This window comes from Balaenoptera acutorostrata, assembly GCF_949987535.1.
Source record: "Balaenoptera acutorostrata chromosome 3 unlocalized genomic scaffold, mBalAcu1.1 SUPER_3_unloc_1, whole genome shotgun sequence".
In the NCBI taxonomy this organism is placed as follows: domain Eukaryota; kingdom Metazoa; phylum Chordata; class Mammalia; order Artiodactyla; family Balaenopteridae; genus Balaenoptera; species Balaenoptera acutorostrata.
This window is the reverse complement of record NW_026645489.1, coordinates 882,910-903,478: the sequence shown is the minus strand read 5'-3', so window position 1 is coordinate 903,478 and position 20,569 is coordinate 882,910. Positions and strand designations below refer to the sequence as shown.

The 20,569-nt window shown below is 58.6% G+C and overlaps 1 protein-coding gene across 3 annotated transcripts in view; it reads left to right on the top strand.

Moving 5' to 3' along the window:
- ITPK1 (inositol-tetrakisphosphate 1-kinase) overlaps positions 1-20,569 on the top strand; it is a 162,716-nt gene that overhangs the window by 139,979 nt on the left and 2,168 nt on the right. For 2 of the 3 annotated variants that reach the window (XM_057539189.1, XM_057539188.1), the window contains 5 exons: positions 719-817; positions 1,143-1,183; positions 5,300-5,465; positions 11,339-11,406; positions 16,035-16,197. In XM_057539189.1, the coding sequence (XP_057395172.1) occupies positions 719-817; positions 1,143-1,183; positions 5,300-5,465; positions 11,339-11,406; positions 16,035-16,197 (537 nt within the window). Of the gene's footprint in view, positions 1-718; positions 818-1,142; positions 1,184-5,299; positions 5,466-11,338; positions 11,407-16,034; positions 16,198-19,761; positions 20,568-20,569 lie in introns of those variants that run through there. The other variant, XM_007184258.2, reaches the window with a different exon arrangement.

Genomic DNA, 20,569 nt, shown 5'->3' with positions numbered 1-20,569 from the left:
TGTGATTATCATTAAGCTGATACTGCGTATGGAGGGGGAAGTCTTTTTTTTTTTTTTAACATCTTTATTGGAGTATAATTGCTTTGCAATGGTATGTTAGTTTCTGCTGTGTAACAAAGTGAATCAGCTATACATATACATACATCCCCATATCTCCTCCCTCTTGCATCTCCCTCCCACCCTCCCTATCCCACCCCTCTACGTGGTCACAAAGCGCTGAGCTGATCTCCCTGTGCTATGCGGCTGCTTCCCACTAGCTATCTATTTTACATTTGGTAGTGTATATAAGTCCATGCCACTCTCTCACTTCGTCCCAGCTTACCCTTTAGAGGGGGAAGTCTTCATTGCCCCAGAACAGAGTTCATAGTTGATTGAGTGAAAATTTGAGTTACAAAACTCAAATTGAGTTTTGTTGAGTACCTCGTTGGGGAGCTGTGTGTGTGTGTCACATGCCCAAGTGCGGGCTAGGAGGTAATCGCAGTCGTATCTGTGACTGGGTCTGGTTTTCACTTTTAGTTGATCTTCAGCCTTTGCCGTTATCATGTATTGGTTCCGTCATTACAGAAATGCTATTAGAAAATGTAATGAAAGTCTGTGCTCTCATTCCTGGGGCGTGTGGGTGACTGCGGCGTATGGGCCGTCAGATGGGGTGGGCAGGGGCGCTGAGGGCGCCCCGAGGAGAGGGCGGTGCTGACTCGGGCTTCTCCTCCACCCCCAGATGACAGGATCTGCTCACCACCCTTCATGGAGCTCACGAGCCTGGGCGGAGACGACACCATGCGGCTCCTGGAGGAGAATGGCCTGGCCTTCCCGTTCAGTGCGTACCGCGCCCTGAGCGTGCCGCGTGGGGGCCGGGTGGGCCTTAAACTTCCCGAGGGTGCAGGCAGGCCTCGGCCGCCGGGGAGGGCATGGCCCCGGGTCCCTGGGTTCCTGGGTGGTGAGGGCCTGGCCCGGCGGCGTCCGTCCAGCTCACCCGTGGGCAGGTGCTGGCCCTGGTCGAGTCCGCGCTGCCCTCCAGCTCCCACCTGCCCCTCCCCTGAGGGGCTGCGGGAGTTGTCGAGTTTCTCCCTGTACCTGCAAGGCTGGGCTTTGGGGGTGAATAACCTCGCTAACCCCTCTGTTTTTCTCTCCCCCACCCACAGTTTGCAAAACCAGAGTGGCTCATGGCACCAACTCTCACGAGGTGAGTGGGAGATGTGACGACTTGACTGCCCTGTGCCCCGCCTCCCCACCCCTGCCGTCCCCCTGCCCCCGATCCGTTCAGCTCGCGGTGTCTCTCTGGGAGCCCGCCAGGCCTGCTGCTGGATCCCGCTCCGTGTCCTGCTCCTGATGGTCGCGGCTTTGTACGCTGTCTCCACCCACACCCACACCCTGTGCCTGTCCTGTCCCCGAGGCCGCGATGGCTGTGCCTGCCCCCTTTGTGCCCGGGCGAGCCAGGCCTCCAACTGACCAGTCCTTTGGCCCGTCGGTGTCAGTCAGTCACTTCCTGCTCTGTGCCAGGCACTGGCCTGGGCCCCGCTGAAAAGATGCCATCGCTGCCCACAGGGATCTGCCAGTCGTGCTGAATTTGGGAAGGGGGTGAGAGGCGGAAGGAGTACCCTACCTGCCGTGTACGTGATTGCCCCACCCTCTCATTCATTCCTGTGTTCACCCAGTAGTCGTTCCCGGCCTTGGGTGCCGCGGGAAGGATGCGTAAGATGTGAGTCCTGCCCTGGCGGGGAGCACAGAGTCCCGGAGGCGGAGGGCACCAGCGGGGTGTGGTTGGGAGACTGAGCGGAGGAAGCCTTTTGGGGGCAAGAGGAGCTAATGGCCAGGCAGGGGCTCTGCTGGGTCTGTCGCCGTCCTTAATAACCATGCCTGGGACATTGTCTTCAGGGGCACAGCCCAGCCTGGGGACCCCCTCATTAGGTGCATGGGAGGACACCCTGGGCCGTAGACATTTGACCCACCCAGAAGGCCCTGTGGGAGAGTCTGTCCCGGGCAGCCCCGCCGTTAGAAATGCTCCCCCAAGACCTATGACTAAACATGGACAACCCTGGCAGTGCACCCTGGAGAAGATGTATGTAGTGTCTTTATCCCTGGCATGCATTTATGGGGAAATGTCTGTGAACAGATGTGTCCCTGTGGTGTGGTACATGCCATGATGGGGCTGCAAGGCCGAGGGGGTCCCTTTGCTTGTGGGAGGGAACGTGAGGGCAGGAAATCCTGGCCTGTAGCAAAGGTCAGCTGTCTCCTAAGGTCAGGAGCCCTCGTGGAGCCTTCCCTGTCCAGGCCTGCCTGGGCTCTGGGCCAGGGGTGTGCGCCTGGGCCGGGCCCCGGGAGGGAGCAGGAAGGCTTCAGAGCAGCCAGAATCGTGTCCCTGGAACCCACACTCCCCTCGGCACCAGCACCTGCTCCCCGACCTTCCACCTGGCCCTTTTCACCACCAAACGGTTCCTCTGTTGGTCAGTGCCTCGGGGTTTTCAGGACAGAAAGGCAACTGCAGTCGTTAGTGTAATTAGACCAGCCTAATGCAGAATAGGTCAGCCTGCCAGGAAGGAACCGCTTCTGCTGTTGACGTAAGAACTTTGGAATCACACCAGCCTGGGACCAGGTCTGGTTCTGAACACCACCAGCTGTGTGACTTCGGGCAGATTACCCAGCTTCTCTGAGTTTCCGTCCCACACTTGTAACTGGGGATATGGTGGCTGTTGTAAGGGTAAGGGAGTTGCTGCATGTGCTGCCATGGGGCCTGGCCCAGGGAGTGTTTGATACGCTGTCGTGGAACCAGTTGCCCTGGAGCCCGCTGGGTCATTGCTGACGGGGCGGGGGTTCCGGATCGAGGTGGCCACCCTCCTCCGGGGGAGTCTTGACTCCATGGGGTCAAGCGCCTTCAGGGGAGGCTACTTCACCCCTCAGTCCAGTTATCCAAGTCTGGCTCCAAGGTGTGAGCCATGTCCCCCCCACTGCCCCACCCCTGGGGCTCCCCCAGCCTGCAGTGCGCTGTTTCCGGGAGGGGCTCCTCTGCTGGGTGGGGGTCAGGGACAGAGCCCTGAGATTGGGATCTGGGGTGTTGCAGATTCCCAGGGGGCTTGTGTACTGCGGGCCGTCTGCCTCCTGAGAGGCTGTTAGCATCAGAGGGACGCCCCCTCTGGCGGGGTGCCCTCCGTGGCCTGAGCCTGGGGGTGGGACGCCGAGGCTCGTCACCCCCCTCAGGGGTGCCCGGGGATGCTGAGTGCAGCGAGGAGGGAGGGCATCTCTGTGCACGTGATTAGCTTTACACAGGAAAGGGGGCTTTCTGACCGGGGTCCTCACCTGTACCCCAGTCTGCCCGAGCCCTACCTCTGATCCCCCGGTCCCTCGCTCAACTGAAGTCAGGACTAGTTTGTTTTCATCTTATGTTCACACGATGGTTTGGGCTCCTGTCTTGGCTTTAATCTGGTATAAGTACACAAGTTTGCTCCACAGTGGAATACCATATCCCCTCCTTTAAAAAAAAAGCCAAAAAAAACCCTCACTGAGCCAAAAGCTCGGAGGACCCTGAAGCTACCCCATGGTGGTGATTTTATTTATTTATTTTTAATTTTTTTGGCCACACTACACGACATGCGGGATCTTAGTTCCCTGACCAGGGATCGAACCCATGCCCCCTGCAGTGCAAGTGCGGAGTCTTAACCACTGGACCGCCAGGGAAGCCCCACCATGGTGGTTACTGATGGTATTTTACAGGTGAGGAGAATGGAGCTTAAACAGGGCTTATGCAGCAAGCGCCAGGGCTGGGTCTTTTTTTTTTTTTTTTTTTTTTTTTTTAATTTTATAGCTACTTTATTTATTTATTTATTTATTTTTGGCTGTGTTGGGTCTTCGGTTCGTGCGAGGGCTTTCTCTAGTTGCGGCAAGTGGGGGCCACTCTTCATCGCGGTGCGGGGACCGCTCTTCATCGCGGTGCGCGGGCCTTTCACTATCGCGGCCCCTCCCGTTGCGGGGCACAGGCTCCAGACGCGCAGGCTCAGTAGTTGTGGCTCACGGGCCCAGCTGCTCCGTGGCATGTGGGATCTTCCCAGACCAGGGCTCGAACCCGTGTCCCCTGCATTAGCAGGCAGATTCTCAACCACTGCACCACCAGGGAAGCCCCAGGGCTGGGTCTTGAACCCATGTATGGCTCTCTTACTTTCATCAGATGGCTAAGGAGATAATTCACTGCGGCGCGCACACACACACACACACACACACACACCTTTTGTTTCCCCGTGTGACCTGGATCTCTACTTCTGCCCCACCCGGCTGAGCACCAGGCACGTCGTGGTGGTGCTCTGTGACAGTTGATGTGAGAGGCAACAGCCAGTGTGGTGGCCAGCTGTCCAGCCCGTTACCCCTCCCAGCAGCTCTGGGCGTCTGGTGGCTCCTTCTTGGGGCCCCGTGGCCTTGAACGAAGCATTAGCCGTGGCCCCGGCTCTGGCAGCTGGCTGCAGTGGGCCCTGCCTCAGCCAAAGCGGGCAGGCTTTCTCCAGCCGCCCCTCTTCCCATCTCGACCTCAGTCCCCTGCCAGACCCTCCTGTTGGAGGCCTTTGTCCCCAGAGGATTCAGGGACGGGGAGCGGCATGTTCCCATTCCTCAAGTGCTCGTGTGGCTCACTCAGTGTGTAAGACGGCAAGGCTGGGGGCTGTTGGACCCCAGCCCATTCTGGGCTCTGTCACTTTCCAGCAGCCACTAAGTGCCGCAGGGCCTCAGTTTCCTCATCTGTAAAAGGGGCGTGGTGTCAGTGCCCACCTCAGGGGTACATTGCGAGGGAAACACCAGGTGATTCATATAAAGTGGTTAGAACAGGGCCAGGTGTGTCATGAGTGCTCAAAAGGCAGCGCTTGTCGTTATGCAGGCTTGGACCCAAGGCCTCCCAAACCCTGATCCATTGTCTTCCGCTTCCTGGCCGTGCCACCCGCGCCTCCCACCCCGACCAAAGACTTTGTGGAGGAACCTCTAGGAGGTCATAAGGGTTAAGTAGTACACAACCCAGGGGGTCCCATTCCCTGGGTGCAGTGTGAGTAGTGGAATTGTGCAGTGCACAGCCAGCTCAGCCTTACATGGCGGCCCTGATGGTGCAGGATGTCCAAACCCCCATAGCAGGAGTGGATTGATCCCCAGGTGTTCTTCTCAAGTCCCACTCCACTCACCCTGGCTTGAGACTCTTCTTGGGGAGCGCTTGTGCTACAGGACCAGGGGTGGGCCTTGGTGGCAGTGCTCTGGACAGGTGACACACCCCGTGTCTGGGGCTGAGGAGGTAGTGGACTCTGACCAAGCCCTTGGCCCCCTGTCTCCCCAGATGGCCATCGTGTTCAACCAGGAGGGCCTGAGCGCCATCCAGCTGCCCTGCGTGGTCCAGAATTTCATCAACCACAACGCCGTCCTGTACAAGGTGTTTGTGGTCGGCGAGTCCTATACCGTGGTCCAGAGGCCCTCGCTGAAGAACTTCTCCGCGGGCACATCAGGTAACTGAGCCTCGCGCCATCTCTGGATGCCCTGAGCTCAGGGGCACGGCTGGAGCACGGCACTAGCTGCCAGTTTCTGGAGCGGGGAGAGGTGATCTGAAGGTTGGAAGAGTTGTGTCCAGTAGGTAAAGAGGTCTTGGGGCACGCCAGGTCATTGTAAGGGCTCCGTCTGTCTCAACTGCCATAAATTCCAGGAAGAACCTGAAAGCTTTCTGCACCCAGGCCGCTTCCCGGGGCCCCACGCGATAATGAGGCTCACAGGGAACATGCTGGAATGGATGATGGTCCCTTCAGCGAAGCCAGGGAGGGATAGGGAGGGAGGGGCCCCTCATACTTTGAGGACCAGAGCGCTGGCTGCTTTATCACGTCTCCTTTTCCCAGCTGGGAAACACTGAGTTCCCTGCTGCTTCTGCAGCCGCTGAGGTGGACGCATGCTCTCTTCGGAGTTAGCGCACAGGGCACAGGACTTCCCAGCTGCGGGACCCCGGGCAGGTCAGGAGTGGGCACAGTCAGCCTGCCGGGTCCCCCACAGGGCTGAGGAACGCATCGGTGAGCGTGTTTTGGATCAGTGGATGATGGTCCTCCGTGTCCCTCAGATGTCACACAGTGGTGGCATTTGCAGGGTTCTGCCAGCATCGGGGCATCTGAGGGGGTCCTCTAGGGAGGCTGAGGGGCTCCACGCGCTCAGCTTTTCTTCAGCTGCTCACCGGCTCCAGGTGACCCTTGGCCGTTTCAAAAACTGACACTAAGACAAGGATTTGCTGGTATTGGGGCTGCTTAAAAGACTGTTCTAGTGGTTCTGGAGGCATCTCTAAGGCAAGTTCCGGAAACCTTTGGAACAGTGGCAGTGTCTCTGGAATAAGCACGGTCTTCCAAGAGGACCCCTCGGAGGATGTCTGGTTGCCCTGGTGTGGTTTGCTCTCACTCACTGTGTGTTTCTCTCTGGACGGGAAACCCGCCATCACCAGATGAAATGCCCAGGCTGCGTTATTTCCCTCTGAGCAAACAGATGTGTCTTCCTAAAATCCGTCTGCTGGGACTGCCTCTCACCATCCGCTCCTCATGGCTTCAAGCCACTCCTCTTTTTTTTTTTTTTTTAATAAATTTATTTATTTATTTATGGCTGTATTGGGTCTTCGTTGCTGCGCGCGGGCTTTCTCTAGTTGGGGCAAGCAGGGGCTACTCTTCGTTGTGGTGCACGGGCTTCTCATTGCAGTGGCTTCTCTTGTAGCGGAGCACGGGCTCTAGGTGCCCGGGCTTCAGTAGTTGTGGCATGCGGGCTCAGTAGTTGTGGCTCGCGGGCTCTAGAGCGCAGACTCAGTAGTTGTGGCGCACAGGCTTAGTTGCTCCACGGCATGTGGGATCTTCCCGGACCAGGGCTGGAACCCATGTCTCCTGCATTGGCAGGCGGATTCTTAACCACTGCGCCACCAGGGAAGCCCCAGGCCACGCCTCTTGAATGAAGTCCAGCTGTTCCCGTCCTCTCTCAGCCGTTCTTCCCATTAACACAACCCAGAGAGCAGACACTGTGGAAATTATGTCTCTTTCCATTGCCCTTCTGAGTGCTGGCGGGGCTTGCAGGGCATGCCGGTCCTCACACTTGTCCTTGCCTCTACCCACTGGGCTGATGGAATGATCTGGGGGTGGGGGACCGATGTCAGGAGGGGTCTTTTTGTATGTGACTGTGTACTGGCAAGAGGCATTCTTATCAGTTGTGGGCAGGATGGGGCTGATATTTTTTTAAGCCTGTTTATATTGTTTCCTGATTTTTAAAAATATGTTCTTTAAGTCTATGCGAAATGTATTAAGGGAAGAGTAGGTATAGCTTTTTATTTATTTTACCAAAAATCACTCCATCTCTAAAAGAAATATACCACCTGGTTTCCTTCCTTTCCACATGAGAAGTGTCCCTCTTTTCCTCCCCTTTTTCTCCTGGTTGCAAAGGCCTGGGCCAGTTTCCATCTGGGAACCACTAGTGGCTGGGCGTGGGCTCTGTGTTCTGTGTCTGAGGACAAGGGCTCCACATCTGTGTCTTCTCATGGCCATTCCAGGTTGCCAGTTTACCATAATATGCAGGCTGGGGCCGAGTAAATCAGTGGAGAAACACAGAGCTAACGGAGAAGTGTTTATTATGCCCAGGCGAGCTGAGTGATTTTCACTGTGTCCGTCCCTCCATCCCCGAAACTGACTCTATGTCCACTGTCTTCAGGGCATCACACCAGCTCATTGTTCTTTTCACACGTGTGTTCTCTTTCTGGATGAGAAGCACAGTGTGACAGCGGCTCTTTAAGCTGGACCAATTGAGCAGGGGGCTTCAGGGCTCTGGCTTCTTTCCAGCCCCCTTCCAGCTTTCTGGTTCCCATGGCCCTGCGTGGCGGGCCCCCCGGCCTCCCCTGTCCATGCAGGGAGATGGGGGCTCCTTGAGTGGGATTCTTTTGACCTGCAGTGGCGATGAGGACACCAGCTTTCCCTCCACAACTACTGTGTTCTTTTGATTCTCAGATGTACTTTCGGTTTTCACCTGTTAGCATCTCTGAAGTCAGGTGTGTCTTACGGCCACAGGCCTCTTGCAGTTGTCTTTGCTGGAACTGAAGTCAGGTTTTTACGGAGAGGGTTGAGGTTGGCCTGTGCCAGCCCCAGGAAGACATGTTCTCTGCCCTTGGTCCACGGTCTTGGGGAGACTGCTTCCCTCTCCCCACTAGTTCCAGAGTCGCAGTGGGCGTGTTTCTCTGCTCCCCTTTCTGTGCGGTGGGTTTATTTCTGTTTCTTTTCCTCTGTGGGCACAGCGCCTTTGTTATACTCTGCATGTGGGCCTTTTTTTCCTTAGGGGTATGTATGTAAAGGAACGACATCGCTTACCACATAGAGCAAGGGTCAGCAGGCTTTTTCTGCAAAAGTCCAGAGTAAATGTTTCCAGTTCTGTCATAATTATTTAATGCTGCTGTTGTTGCCTGAGAGCCACTGTAGACAACATGTAAGCGAATGGGCGTGGCTGCGTTCCAATAAACCTTTATTTACAAACACAGGTGGCGGGCCAGATTTGGTGATCTTGCATCGAGAGGCCCTCGGGTGTAACAAATGCCCTGTTTCCTTGAACCTGCCAGGCGCTCAGCCCTGGGATCCAGCAGGGAACTAGATAATCAGCCAAGTGTCATGCCCTCGTGTGCTCATCTTCTAGCGGGAGAAACTACACACCAGGGAAGAAGTAATGAAAGGACGAATTGTAGCAGCACAGATGAGGGACCCCAGAGGAAACAGTGGGTCCTGGGACACCGCTGGGTGAGGGGAGACACTCGGGCAGGGCTGCCGGGGCCGGCCCCTGTGCAGAGCTGATGCTTGCATGGGATCTGGGAGGAGACCTGGGCCACCGTCGGCAGCGCCATGACATGTGAAGAAATCTTCACATCTCCCCCCGCCAGAGATGTGAAGATTAAGCAAATGAAGCTGAAGAAGGCTTGGCCACAGCTCACAGCTGTACCTCAGACTCACTGGGATATTTGGATGCTAAACTTGTCACTTACTCTGCTTCTTTTGAACCTCTTTTTCTTGTCTGTAAATTGGGGACAAAAATACCCATATCCCTCTTATTGCCTCCCCTCTCCTGTGGGCGTTCTTGGTGGTTCTTCACGGGGCTCCGTGTGACTTGGGACTAGTCCAGGAACAGAGAGGGGATGGGCCCCCCCAATCCAGGGTGCACCTGTGATCAAGGTGCAAGGGCCCAGCCAGGCTTATCTTTAGGGAACTCGGTATCCTGAAGCTGCCCAAGGAAACTGGCACCAAGGGATGCTCTGACCCTTTCTGACCCGTCTCAGCTTCCACAGTCTCCTGGTTCATCAAATGGCCGGAAGCCGCTCCCACTCTGTCCGGCCCTTGCTCAGGCCGCACATGGGGAGGATCTGAGTAAAGAGCAGCTCTCCCCTCCCTGCTGAACAGTCGTCTGGCCAGGGCTCCCAGGTCAGCGTTAGCCAGGAGGAGAAACGAGTCTCCTTTGAAATGGTCCACACTTTCGATCTTGCCACAAGAAGCTGTTGGGTGACGTGGTCTGTCCCGTTCAATGGGCACTGGGTACACCCCTCCGAGCGCCCACTTCCTTCCCTTCCTGGCCTAGCTAAGCACCCATGGTGTTCCCTGTGGCTCTTGCAGGCTTCCCAGCCTCCCTGAACTTGGCTGTGTGCACCTGCTCTGGGTGGCCTTTCTCTCCCCAGGCCTGCTCTGCCGTCCTGGCGATTGCCCTTGGGTCCCGCAGGGTGGGTGGGAGGCGCCCTGAGCTCAGTAGGACTGGACCAGGCTTGGCTACAGGCTGAGAAGGTGGGCAGTGCCTGCAGAAGGCCGGAACGCCCATCCCAGCTGCTCGAGCCCTGCTCCGGGCTCTGGCCCATGGGGCTTGCCACCCTCCGAAGGCTCACTCTTCTTGGCTGTCGGCGCCCAGGAGTCGAGGTCGGTGGGGCTGCTTGGCACCAGTCCTGCAGGGTGTTTATTTTCCCCAGGCTCCTCCCCAGGACCATCTCTCGTGCCCCCCGTCTGGACTGGCTCTGGTCGGAGCGGTAGGAGGACTGTTGGGCACACCGGGGCGGCAAGGGGCCTGCACGCCCCGCTAGCGGGAAAGATGCCAGGTACATCTCAGCGCCTGCCTGCTCAGCCTCCGCCCGAATCACTTCCTCATGCATGATTGTTGCAGCGCTGTAATCCTGGAGGTGGGAGGGCGGGCGTTGGCAGCCAGAGCAGGTGCCTTCTCGGTCTGGCCCCTGGCACACAGCGGTGCTCAGCCAGGGCCCTTCCTGGCCGGCGCTTAGGGGCCTGGGTCCCAGGGATGAGCAATGTGTCCTGGGGGACGGGAGCCATAACGCCCTGCCAGGAAGGACTAAAGCAGAGGCTGCTGAGGCCACGTCGGGGCTCGTGGCCCAGGCCATTCTTGGGGGGGGGGGGGATCATAGTGTGATGATGGCCTTTACTAGATCTCAGCCCCGAGGCTCATGGTTTTGTGATTCGTGCATTTGTGCGCCACACTTCCAGCTGCTGGAGAACATGTTTCTGACCGACTGACCTGCCTTTACTCTCCAGGGGCTGAATGAACAAACCACCTGCTCATCACTCTCAATGACCTTGGGATTGATCTGCCTCTCGGCCGCCCCCATGGGACCGAGGGGGCCCAGGGGGCAGTGGGAGCAGGGAGGGAGGGGGTGGGAGATGTGGAGGGTATTTCATGGGGCTGTGCTAACTTCCAAAGCCAAACAGAAATTACTCTGTATGCTTTCTTGGATGGGTCCTACAGAAGCCCATGCTCTGATTTCCTATTTTTTCCTTAAATAGTGGGGAAACAGCAAAACCTTTTGTATTTTAAACACTCAGGTGCCAAGTGGCAGCCTAGCCGTTTCTCCACTGCTACCCTGAAAAGGCGTTCCGTGGGCAGAACCGGGAGGGGGATGCTGGATTAAATGGCATCAGTTGACCTCTTTACTCTGGGCCTTTGATGTTCACATATGCAGCATTTCCCAGTCACTTAGCCCCCTTTCTGGTGCCATGTCCGTGAGACACTCTGGACACACTTTGGGGAGGGGGGGCCGCAGGTATTGGGGAAAATCAGGTACGGTTCTGTAAGACGAGAGCAGAGGCAGAGGTGTGCTCATCAAGCCATTCATTTTTATACAGGAAGAAAAATGGAAACAGGGGCCCTGCCTGGCCGTGCGTCCCTCCGTGGCGTCATGTCTTCTTGGGGTGGGTAGGGAGGCCCAGGTGGCTGCCGCTGGACGCTGAGCCTGAAGGCCACTGTGGCCTATGGCTGGGGTGGTGCTGTCCCCTGGTGTCGGGTGCTGGAATCGCCGTCCCCGCCTCGAGCTTCTAACTCCGGCTTCTTCCTGTCTTTGCCTTTTCAGACCGCGAGTCCATCTTCTTCAACAGCCACAACGTGTCCAAGCCAGAATCGTCATCGGTCCTGACCGCGGTATGTCCCTCCCGCCGAGCGCTGGGTGTGGGGTGCTTTTGGCTCTCCAGCGGGGCAGGGTGGCAGGACCTTCCCCCCAGGCCAGGGGCCCAGGGAGGTTCCAGAGACCCCTCTTCCTTGCTTGCTTCGGGCCTTCGCGCCAGTGGTCATCACAGCCACGCCCGCTCGTCGCTAGGCTACTCCAAGTGGATGATTTTCGAACTCTCCTCCTACGTGAGGAAATCCCCCCAGCCGTGAGGAATTTGAAGCCCTGCTTTCTAATCTGCCTTTTGCCTGATTTAAGAAAAGGGAGCAGGAGACAGCACCACCTCAATTTTCCTTTTTCTTTCCTTGCCCACGTGAGTCCAGTGAGCGTTTGTTAAGAGCCTGCCGTGTACATCTGGGGCTGCTGGGGTAGTTCACGGTGGGTAATGGGCTCGGGACTGCTGTTCAGCGAATGTCGCTGTGTGTCAGGCTCCATCCTCGATGCCCTGCGGCCCAAAACAGCCTTGCAGGGGTGGCCAGACATCCCCACTTTCCTGAGGCGGGAGGGCTGTGCTCAGCCGGATTCACAGGGCTCCTCACTCAGGGACAGAGATGAGGTTTGACCCCAGATTAGTCTGATGCCGAAGCTGGGTCTTCCGGGAATTTGGGATTTCTTATCTCCCTGGCAATTGCTGAGCAGTTACAAGTCAGCACTGGGCCACCCTCTGCTGTTCCTCCGTGTGTCCTGAGAGCCAGGGGTCTCTGCCGCCACTGCCGCGGAAATGAGCCCTCTGCCAGCTCTCCTGCTCCCCTCCTGGCCATGCTCGGAGGGTTTGCCAGTGTCCTGGCCATGCTCGGAGGGTTTGCCAGTGTCCCCTCCACAGCAGACCCCCACCTCTGGGCCTCACCCCGCCTCGTTCCAGGTTCGGGCCTCCTGTCCCCCGACCGAGGCCGCCTGTGCTTTTCTTGTTTGTTTCTGGTTCCTTTGAGGAGCCAGCTGTGTGCTGAGGGTTCGACAGAGCACAGGCGTGGAAGGGACCTGGAAGGAACACCAGTGTCCCTCCAGATGTTAATAGACATTCCCTGGGAACAAGCTTTGTGGTCAAGGATGCTTGGAGAACAACCAGATTTTAAACAGAACCCCTCAGCGCCTGGCTGTGCACATTATAAGACGTAAATAGGCGTTCTGTGCTAGAAAACGTTCTGGTCTCATAAAAGCTGTAGAAACTTCAGGCTGGCCCAGCTCCGCAGGGCGTCTTCCCTGCGAGGCTCTCAGACCTTATTCGGCCTGTGACTCTTGGAGGGGGTTGGCATTCCGCGGACTTGCCAAGAGGCTGTCCCTGCCACTCCCCTGGCACAGCGCAGCTCTAGTCACCACTGGGCTGTTAACTGATGCCAGAGGGTCACTGTGAGGGCCAGAAGCAAAGTCACCTTCCTGGCTAATCACCCACCTACCATTCAGCCTGCGTCTCCATCTGCCACGTGGGAAAGGTCGGCCTGGAGACACTGCGGGGCCTTCTCTCCACCTTTAGTCCTCGCTGCCGTCTCCCCCTTCCCCTCATCTCATGACTGCTGTGTGGGGATTCCCCCAGGGCTGGCAACGTGGGAAAGAGAAAAGGGAAATGCAGTCAGCCGTCCCCTTTCCCCTCGGGATGTCAGGCCCACCTGCACAGACAAGTCCATTCCCAGACCTGGGTGTCCAGACAAGCCCCTTAGCAACCTCCTGCTCGCTGGAGTCCCTCCAGTCTCCATCTCGGCCTCATGCAGGTGCCGGGAGCCCTGCCCTGGCCTTGAAGCCCCTCCTCCCTCCCTGGGTGGACGCAGCTCCCACACCCAACTGGCAGCCCCCGCAGACACGGGTACAGGGTATTGGTTAAGAGTGTGACACTGATGAGACTGCCTGGGGTCAGACCCAAGCTCCACAACCTTCCAGCTGTGTGGCCTTGGGCAAGTGACATTGCCTCTCTGAGCCTCGGGTTCCCCGTCCCACCCTGTAGGGTGGTGGTGGTGTTCAGGGAGCCCCTAGATGAAAAGCACCATGGCAGTGCTGGGTGTGCCGTAGGTGCTCAGTCAGTGTCAGCTGTGACTGGTGACGGGGGACCCGGGGGGTCCACCTGAGCACCTCTTACCGCCTCCATCGCCTCCTTGTTTCAGACAATCAAAGGGCTCCAGAAGGACTTCTGAGATTCCTTAGCTGAGCCGAGAAAGTGCTTTTATAAACAGCGGGGTCACGAGGCTTTGTAACAAAGCAGCGGCCATTGGTCCCCTTGCTGCCAGGCCTGAGCCACAGGCCCGTGGCGGCGGGGGTGTTTTTATTACCCCGTTTCCTGGGGTGAGAAAACAAGACACGGCAGGGCCCTCTATGGCTCAGGGCACGCAGCAGGGACTGGGCAATGCCAGGCGTCCTCCCAGGGCTCTGACTCGGTGAGGGACCCGGGCCGCAGGACCAGTGGCCAGGCTGCTGACCTGGGCTCAGGCAGGTGCCTGTCACGGCGAAGCTAACGCAGCCGCTTAGAAAGCATCTCCCCTGGACGAGACGCCGAGGCAGCGGGGTCATGGGCGCTGTTGGGGGTCGCCGCCTGCTATGCAGAGCCGGTGGAGGTGGCTTTCACAGTAGCACACGACGGTGCCCGGTTGTAGGGTCCCTGCCCTGCACGTGTCTGGAAGTTCCCCATCAGCCATTCGGCTTCCTGAGCTGGGGGTAAGCACCATGTGTCCTGGGTGCCCAGGGCTCTGTCCCCAGCCCACCTGACCCAGCCTCACTTCTTGTTAACATTAGTCGTTTTAATGTGAACCGTTCAGTGGCGTTAAGTACATTCACAATGTCGTGCAACTGCCACCTCTGTCTAGTTCCAAAGCATTTGCATCACCCAAAAGAGAATCCTGTACCCATTAAGTGTCACTCCTCATTCCCCCTCCTCCCAGCCCCTGGCAACCACTAATCTGCTTTTTTGTCTCTGTGGATTTACCTATTCTGGACCTTTCATATTAATGGAACTGTACAGTATGTGACCTATTGTGTCTGGCTTTTTTCACATAGCCTGATATTTTCAAGGTTCATCCACGTGGTAGCATTGTGAGAACAATATTCCATTGTGTGGGTAACCCATTTTGTTTATCCAGTCATCTGTTGATGGACATTTGGGTTGTTTCTACCGTTTGCCTATTGTGAATAATGCAGCTATGAACAGTGGCATACAAGTTACACACCTGGGGTGGAATTGCTGGGTCACATGGTAATTCTCCATTTAGCTTTTTGACCCAGCTTCTTTTCTATTTCTGATGGATGAGCTCCTGTGCTTCCCCTTTGGCCCCGAGCCCACAGTCCGTAGGACTCTGGTATCTCCTGAGCACCACACGTGAGCCCTGTTCCGGCTGACATGCTGCCGTCCACGCCCTGAAATGCAAGTGGAGCGGCTCCTCCAGCCAGGCATGTGCTGTCCCCATCACATCAATGACCTTGTGATTCCTCCCAGCAGTCTGCGATGGAGGCCTCGTTGGCCCTGTTTTGCAGATGAGCAGGCTGACGCACACAGAGGCCAAGTACTTCCCCCTAAGACCACAGAGCTAGGAAGTCACGGTCAGGATTCAAATCCAGATCCCTCGGACTTCAGTCCTTCCCAGGGCGGTGTTCTACTTCCTTGGAGGCCCGGGCCAGGGGCCACGCTTGAGCCCATGAAGACTTGTGTGCCTGTCCCAGGCCAGCTGTGATTAGAGCAGAAAGCGAGCGGTGTCAGCGGGAGTCCAGGGGACGACCCCACGAGCCCTGTGGGAGCTTCGCCAGAAGCTGAACTTGGACCCAGGAGTTGGGCAGGTGCAGCAGAGTAGACTCTTTGGGGAAGCCCACTGAGCATGAGTTAGTGTGGACACACCAGAGTTAGCGACTCATCCGGAAGGGGAGAATTGTGAGCCCCACCCAGGAGCCCTGTGACCACCACCCGCCCCTGCCCAGTTCCAGCCAGTAAATGAAGGCCAGTCCACGGAACCCATCACCTCACAGCCTCGAGGCTCTGGCAATGGTGGGCCAGTGCGGTGATGCTGACAGAAATTCCCCACTCTGCCCGCCTCTGCCCTAACCGTTCCAGCTGCTCCCAGCTCTCTCCTGTGGGTTCCTGCCTCTGCACCTTTGCTTCCACTGTGCTCTCACCTGGGTCCCTTCCCCCCGCCCCCCTCAATCCTCCCTATCTTCAAGGTCCAGCTCACAGGCTCCCTGAACCACACAGTCTTCCTGGGTTCACAACAGACTCTCCATCCCCTTCCTCCTTGCTAAGAGGCTTGGGTTTTACAGGCTTAAATGCCTGGGTGCAAATCCAGCCCTGAGCTGTGTGGCCCTGGACCGGCCCCTGACCCTCTCTGAGCTTCAGCTCCCCTGTGTATAAAATGCTGATAATGGTGCTCGCTCGCCTCCCTGGTGGTTATGAGGACTGGAGGTCACGTACGCTGTATACCCAGCACCTGCCCAGCCCGTGGCAGGACTTGGAAATGGCCATCCTTGTGCCAACTCTGGTGGGTCTGTCCTGCCTCTTGCCTGCAGGTAAGGCCCGGCTTGTGCCACCTCACTGGGGGGTCTCTGTGTGTGACGAGGTGTGGAGCCTCCCCACCCAAGGCCTGACTCGTGTGTGTGTGTGTGTGTGTGTGTGTGTGTGTGTGTGTGTGTGTGGCAGCTGGACAAGATCGAGGGTGTCTTCGAGCGGCCGAGTGACGAGGTCATCCGGGAGCTGTCCCGGGCCCTGCGGCAGGCGCTGGGCGTGTCGCTCTTTGGGATCGACATCATCATCAACAACCAGACCGGGCAGCACGCCGTCATCGACATCAACGCCTTCCCAGGTGAGCGGTGGGGCCGGGCGCCGCCTTCACCGGTCTGTAGAGCGGTGGCCTTGGGTGGGTGGCGGGGGCCGGAGAGTCGGGCTGACCAGCTCCATCCCTCACTGTCTGGGGCCCGGGGTCAGAGCAGCCCCCTGCTCAGCCTCAGCCCCACCAGCCAGTGGGTTTACAGGGAGCCTAGTGGGCCTGCAGCTAAACGCGTGTTCTTTCCCCTGCCTCTCCTGGCCCGATGCCATCAGCAGTAGCCTTTCTGGGCCAAATCTCAGCTGACCTCTTGGGCCCTTGTAGGTTTAAAGAGCTGAAAGGACAGTGGAGGGCATATGAACCCTAGTTTACACGCAGGGAGGGAGGGAGAAGTTGTCCCAGGTCATACTGCAGGGTGGTGGCAAGGCCGTGCTCCTTCCCCCGCCCTGAGCCACCATGCTGGGGACACGCTCGGATCCAGCCAGCTCCCCGCGGCTGGGGCGCCTGCTCCGTGCTGTCTGCGGCAGCCCTGAGGCGGGAAGCACCGCCGGGCCTGCTGCCCCACCAGGCTCTGCCCTGCACCCCTTGGATCCCAACTCAGGGAGGGGCTCAGCGGGAGACATCACCAAAGAACCCTCAAGGGGACCGTTAGCTTCAGCAGTGATGGTGGTGGTGGCCCTGGGCTGAGCTACTTCACAGAGACACGTGCTGAGGCCAAGCGACTCCCCATCTTCACGGCAGGTCAGGGACAGAGTGCTGCTTCGCTCCCTCTGGCCCAGAGCAGCCTGGGCGCTTACCCTCTCGGTGGGCATCTCCGTCTCAAGGCCGTGGCTCTTGCCTTTATTAAGCACCTGCCCTGGAGGTAGAGCCATCGTCACTGCTCAGTGGATATGAAGAGAGGAAGCGGTTCCCACCCTCGGGGAGGCTAGCATCTCACGTGAGAGCCCTGCTTGCAGGAGGGCACTGCTCAGTGGGCGTGCGCAGGGAGCAGGAAGCCCCCGTGCTTGGGGAGCACTCATGGGGCACCAGGCTGGGTGCTTGACGCGTGTCCCCTGCACTGAGAGCATGCGGGCCAGGCCCGGCCAGCACCACGATTCACAGCCAAGGAAACCCAGGTTCGGGGGAGGCCCCTCCTGTCTCTGTCATGCAGTTCGTGGAAGGCCCACTGCATTCCCCAGCTGCTGCAGACAGTGGGGGGCAGCGGGGGCCCTGCCCTCGGGGGACGGGGGTGCCAGGGGCTCCTCTGTGAAGCGGGAGTGGGAGCAGGGCCTGGCAAGAAGGGAGGGAGCCACCTCTAAGGATCCCGGGCAGGGCCTGCGGAGGGGGGCCTGTGGCCTGAGGCCTCGTGCAGCAGGGAGGTCAGAGGTCAGAGGGGAGCCCACCATGTTGCCGTTCACTCTGAGCGAGGTGGCGCGGCCATCTGAGGTCTGTGTTCGTGAATAGAAATTGAGACCCTTTGGGACAATGGCCTATTTTTCTGTAGTCACCGTGGGTGCAGCCTGGACGGAGAGGTGGGTTTTTGATGAGCGAGGGTGACGAAATGAGAGAGCACAGGGGAATTGAGGCTGCATCAGGGGAACAATTATAATAAATCAGAGGATCTAAATCAGGGAGGACGTGGACGGAGCGACAGCGAAAAGGTGGCCGAGTCAGTGGGTTGGGGGGACCGGGCAGGGCAATGCCCGGCTGTTGGGGTGGAGGTTCTAGAAGGATCGGGGGGAGAGGAACTCTGCAACTGAGCTGCGGATTTGTGCTGGGTCCTGAGTTGGCCCTGCCCAGCCAGCACCTGTGTGACTCGGGCCGGGCATTCTGAGGGCATCCCGGGTGTTCAGAGAAGGGACGGCCACTGTGAGCCAGCGTGGACAGGGGAAGCCAAGAGGAGGCCCCCGGCGGGCCAAGCCTGAGTGATGGAGCTGAGCCCCGAGGACACCGTGAGGGAGCCCGGTGCTGAGTTAGGCCCCGGGAGCGCGTGGGGCTTGGGGCCCCAGAGGAGGCGGTGTCCAGGAGACGGCCGCCTGGGGCCCCGTTCTCTCCCTGCTTGATTTACGGGCCTGGATCTGGAGTGCTTATGGTCCTGGGCCCCCTCACCCTGTACCTCGGGCCATGGGTGTCCGGTAGCAGCCCCGCCAGACAGCCTGTGTGCTGGGCTCTGGGCAGTGGTGACAGCAGTGGCCGCCAGTGGTGCCCAGCCTGCCTGGGGACCTTTACCCCCAGGGTTTCATTTCATCCTCACAACCACACAGCGTGCAAGGGACCATCAGGATCTCCATTTACTGCCAGGCACGTGGGGCCAGGGGGCTGGGTGACACGTCCAAGGTCACATGGCTACCAGGTAGTGGGGCTGGGCCTGGGCCCTGGGCCCCTGACCTGAGGCTGCCTGCTTCTTAGCTTGAGTCGTGGGTTCAGATCCTGGCTGCCCTCACCGTCTGCTGAGGCGAACCTCCTGAGGGGGCAGCCTCAGTGTTCACTCGTGCACAGTGGGAGCACTTCTCCCCTCCTAGCAGAGGAGATGGCGTGTGCTCAGTGCCTGCCCTGCAGTGCTCCTTCACGCCTCAGCCCGCCCTCCCCAGGCTGCGTGGAGCCGTGGGCCGGGCCTCGTCCGGGGACGGCAGCGCTGTCGCTGAGGGAACAGCTTATGTTCCTTGGTGGCCCGTCAGCGGATCTCAGCTCTTCTCCCCTGCTTGCATCTCTGCCCTGGAAACCCAGCAGCACGTCTGCCGATGGCCCGTGACTGCCCTGCCCTTCACCCCCAGCCCCAGGGCCGAGGAAGCCCCCAGGCCTAGAGTGGGGCACCCCGCACCACATGTATTCAAGGCACAGGTGGCACCAAAGGGCCTGGTTCAGATGCCAGTGCTGCTGCTTAGAGCTTCGTGTCCTCATCTGTACAGTGGAGATAACCCTCAGGTCTCACTCCCCGGGGGCTATAAGGATGCCACGAGCGAGGAATGTGAAGCGTGTAGCCGGGGGCCAGCACTTGGTGAGCCTGGATGAACGCTAGCCGCGGACATTGTCACCATACTCACCCTCACGGTGAACACGTGTCCACCTGCTGATAACTCTTTTGGTGTTTGGGGCTGGTTGCTTAACTCTGTGCCTCCATTTCCTCATCTGGAAAATGGGGACAGAGGGTTGCGATGATCAAGAGAGGGAGTGTTGAGCAGGGCAAGTGCTGTGCATGCCAATATATACCCAGTTTTGTTTTTACTCTGGGCACCTCCGCTTGCCCCTCTCAGCCTCGGGCTCCCTCAAAACCACAGCACTGTTTGGTGGACACATAAGAGCGCGGACAGTGGGGCAGCCCCATCTGCCTGGCCCCTGGGCAGCCTTTTCTGTACGCGCTAACGCACCTGCCCAAGTCCGAACCTTCACTCTCCTGCAGCTCGTGCCAACGGCTGTGAAGACCATCCCAGAGGACGTGCGAGGGGTCGGTACCTCTCAGCACCAGGCCTGGTGTCAGCGATGGGGTCACGTCCCGGGGCAGGGGGTGGTACCTGGGCCCCCTCCCAATGCAGGCACTCTGTGCCTTTTTGGGGACCTGCCTCCTGTCCCGGTCATTGTTCTTGCAGCCGTGTGCCTGGTTCTCATCGCTGTGAATTGGTTCAGGCAGGCGGGGGCGGGGGCACCCACCCCGTGTCGAATTTCTGTCGAAGCAGCTTTCAGAAGTCAGCAAAATCCTCGAGCTAGATCCGAAATTTGCTTGATGGGTGGCTCCGAGGACTGTTTGCTGACATTCGCAATTGCATCTGTGATGGGAAACGCAGGCCCCAGGTGGGTACCGGCGGTTTCTGTTCCGGAGGTCTGGGCCCTCTTGTTAGGGAAGCGGTGTTAGCTTGGTGGCCTTGCTGGGGGGTGCCCAGTCTCCATCTCTTGGCTTTGCTGCGGGGAGTACGCAGCATGGCGGGCCTCCTTGCAGGTATTGACACTTTGGGGGCTGAGAGGGAAATGGACTCAGTTCCAGGAGCAGCTGCTGTTGATCAGGCCTCACCCACGTTCCAGCCCCTCCCAGTCCTGCCCACAGGAGCCCCCCTTCCCCCGTCCTCAGCTTACACACAGGGAAGCTGGAGCCGGGCCACGTGGAGGGGAGGGGTGTTTCTGATTCACAGCTGGAGGAGCGGGCTTTCTGTCCTGCCACCTCTGGCCACTCCACCTCCCCCGCATGATGGCATCAGACCACGTGGGGAGGGGGGGTCATTAAATGAGATGGCGAAGCTGTGCTCAGCAGGGACAGGGCGCTTTCTCAGCGGCTTCTCACCCTCTGGGGGCAGCCGAGTTCAAGGACTGGCCCCTTGGGGCCGCACGCACCGGGCTTGGAGTCCAGGCTGTGTGCGCTCGACCAGCCCTCGTGGGTCCGGGAGCCCCTTCGCGCCCCCCGCACCCACCTGGCTCAGCGTGCTGTCTGTCTCTCCCACCC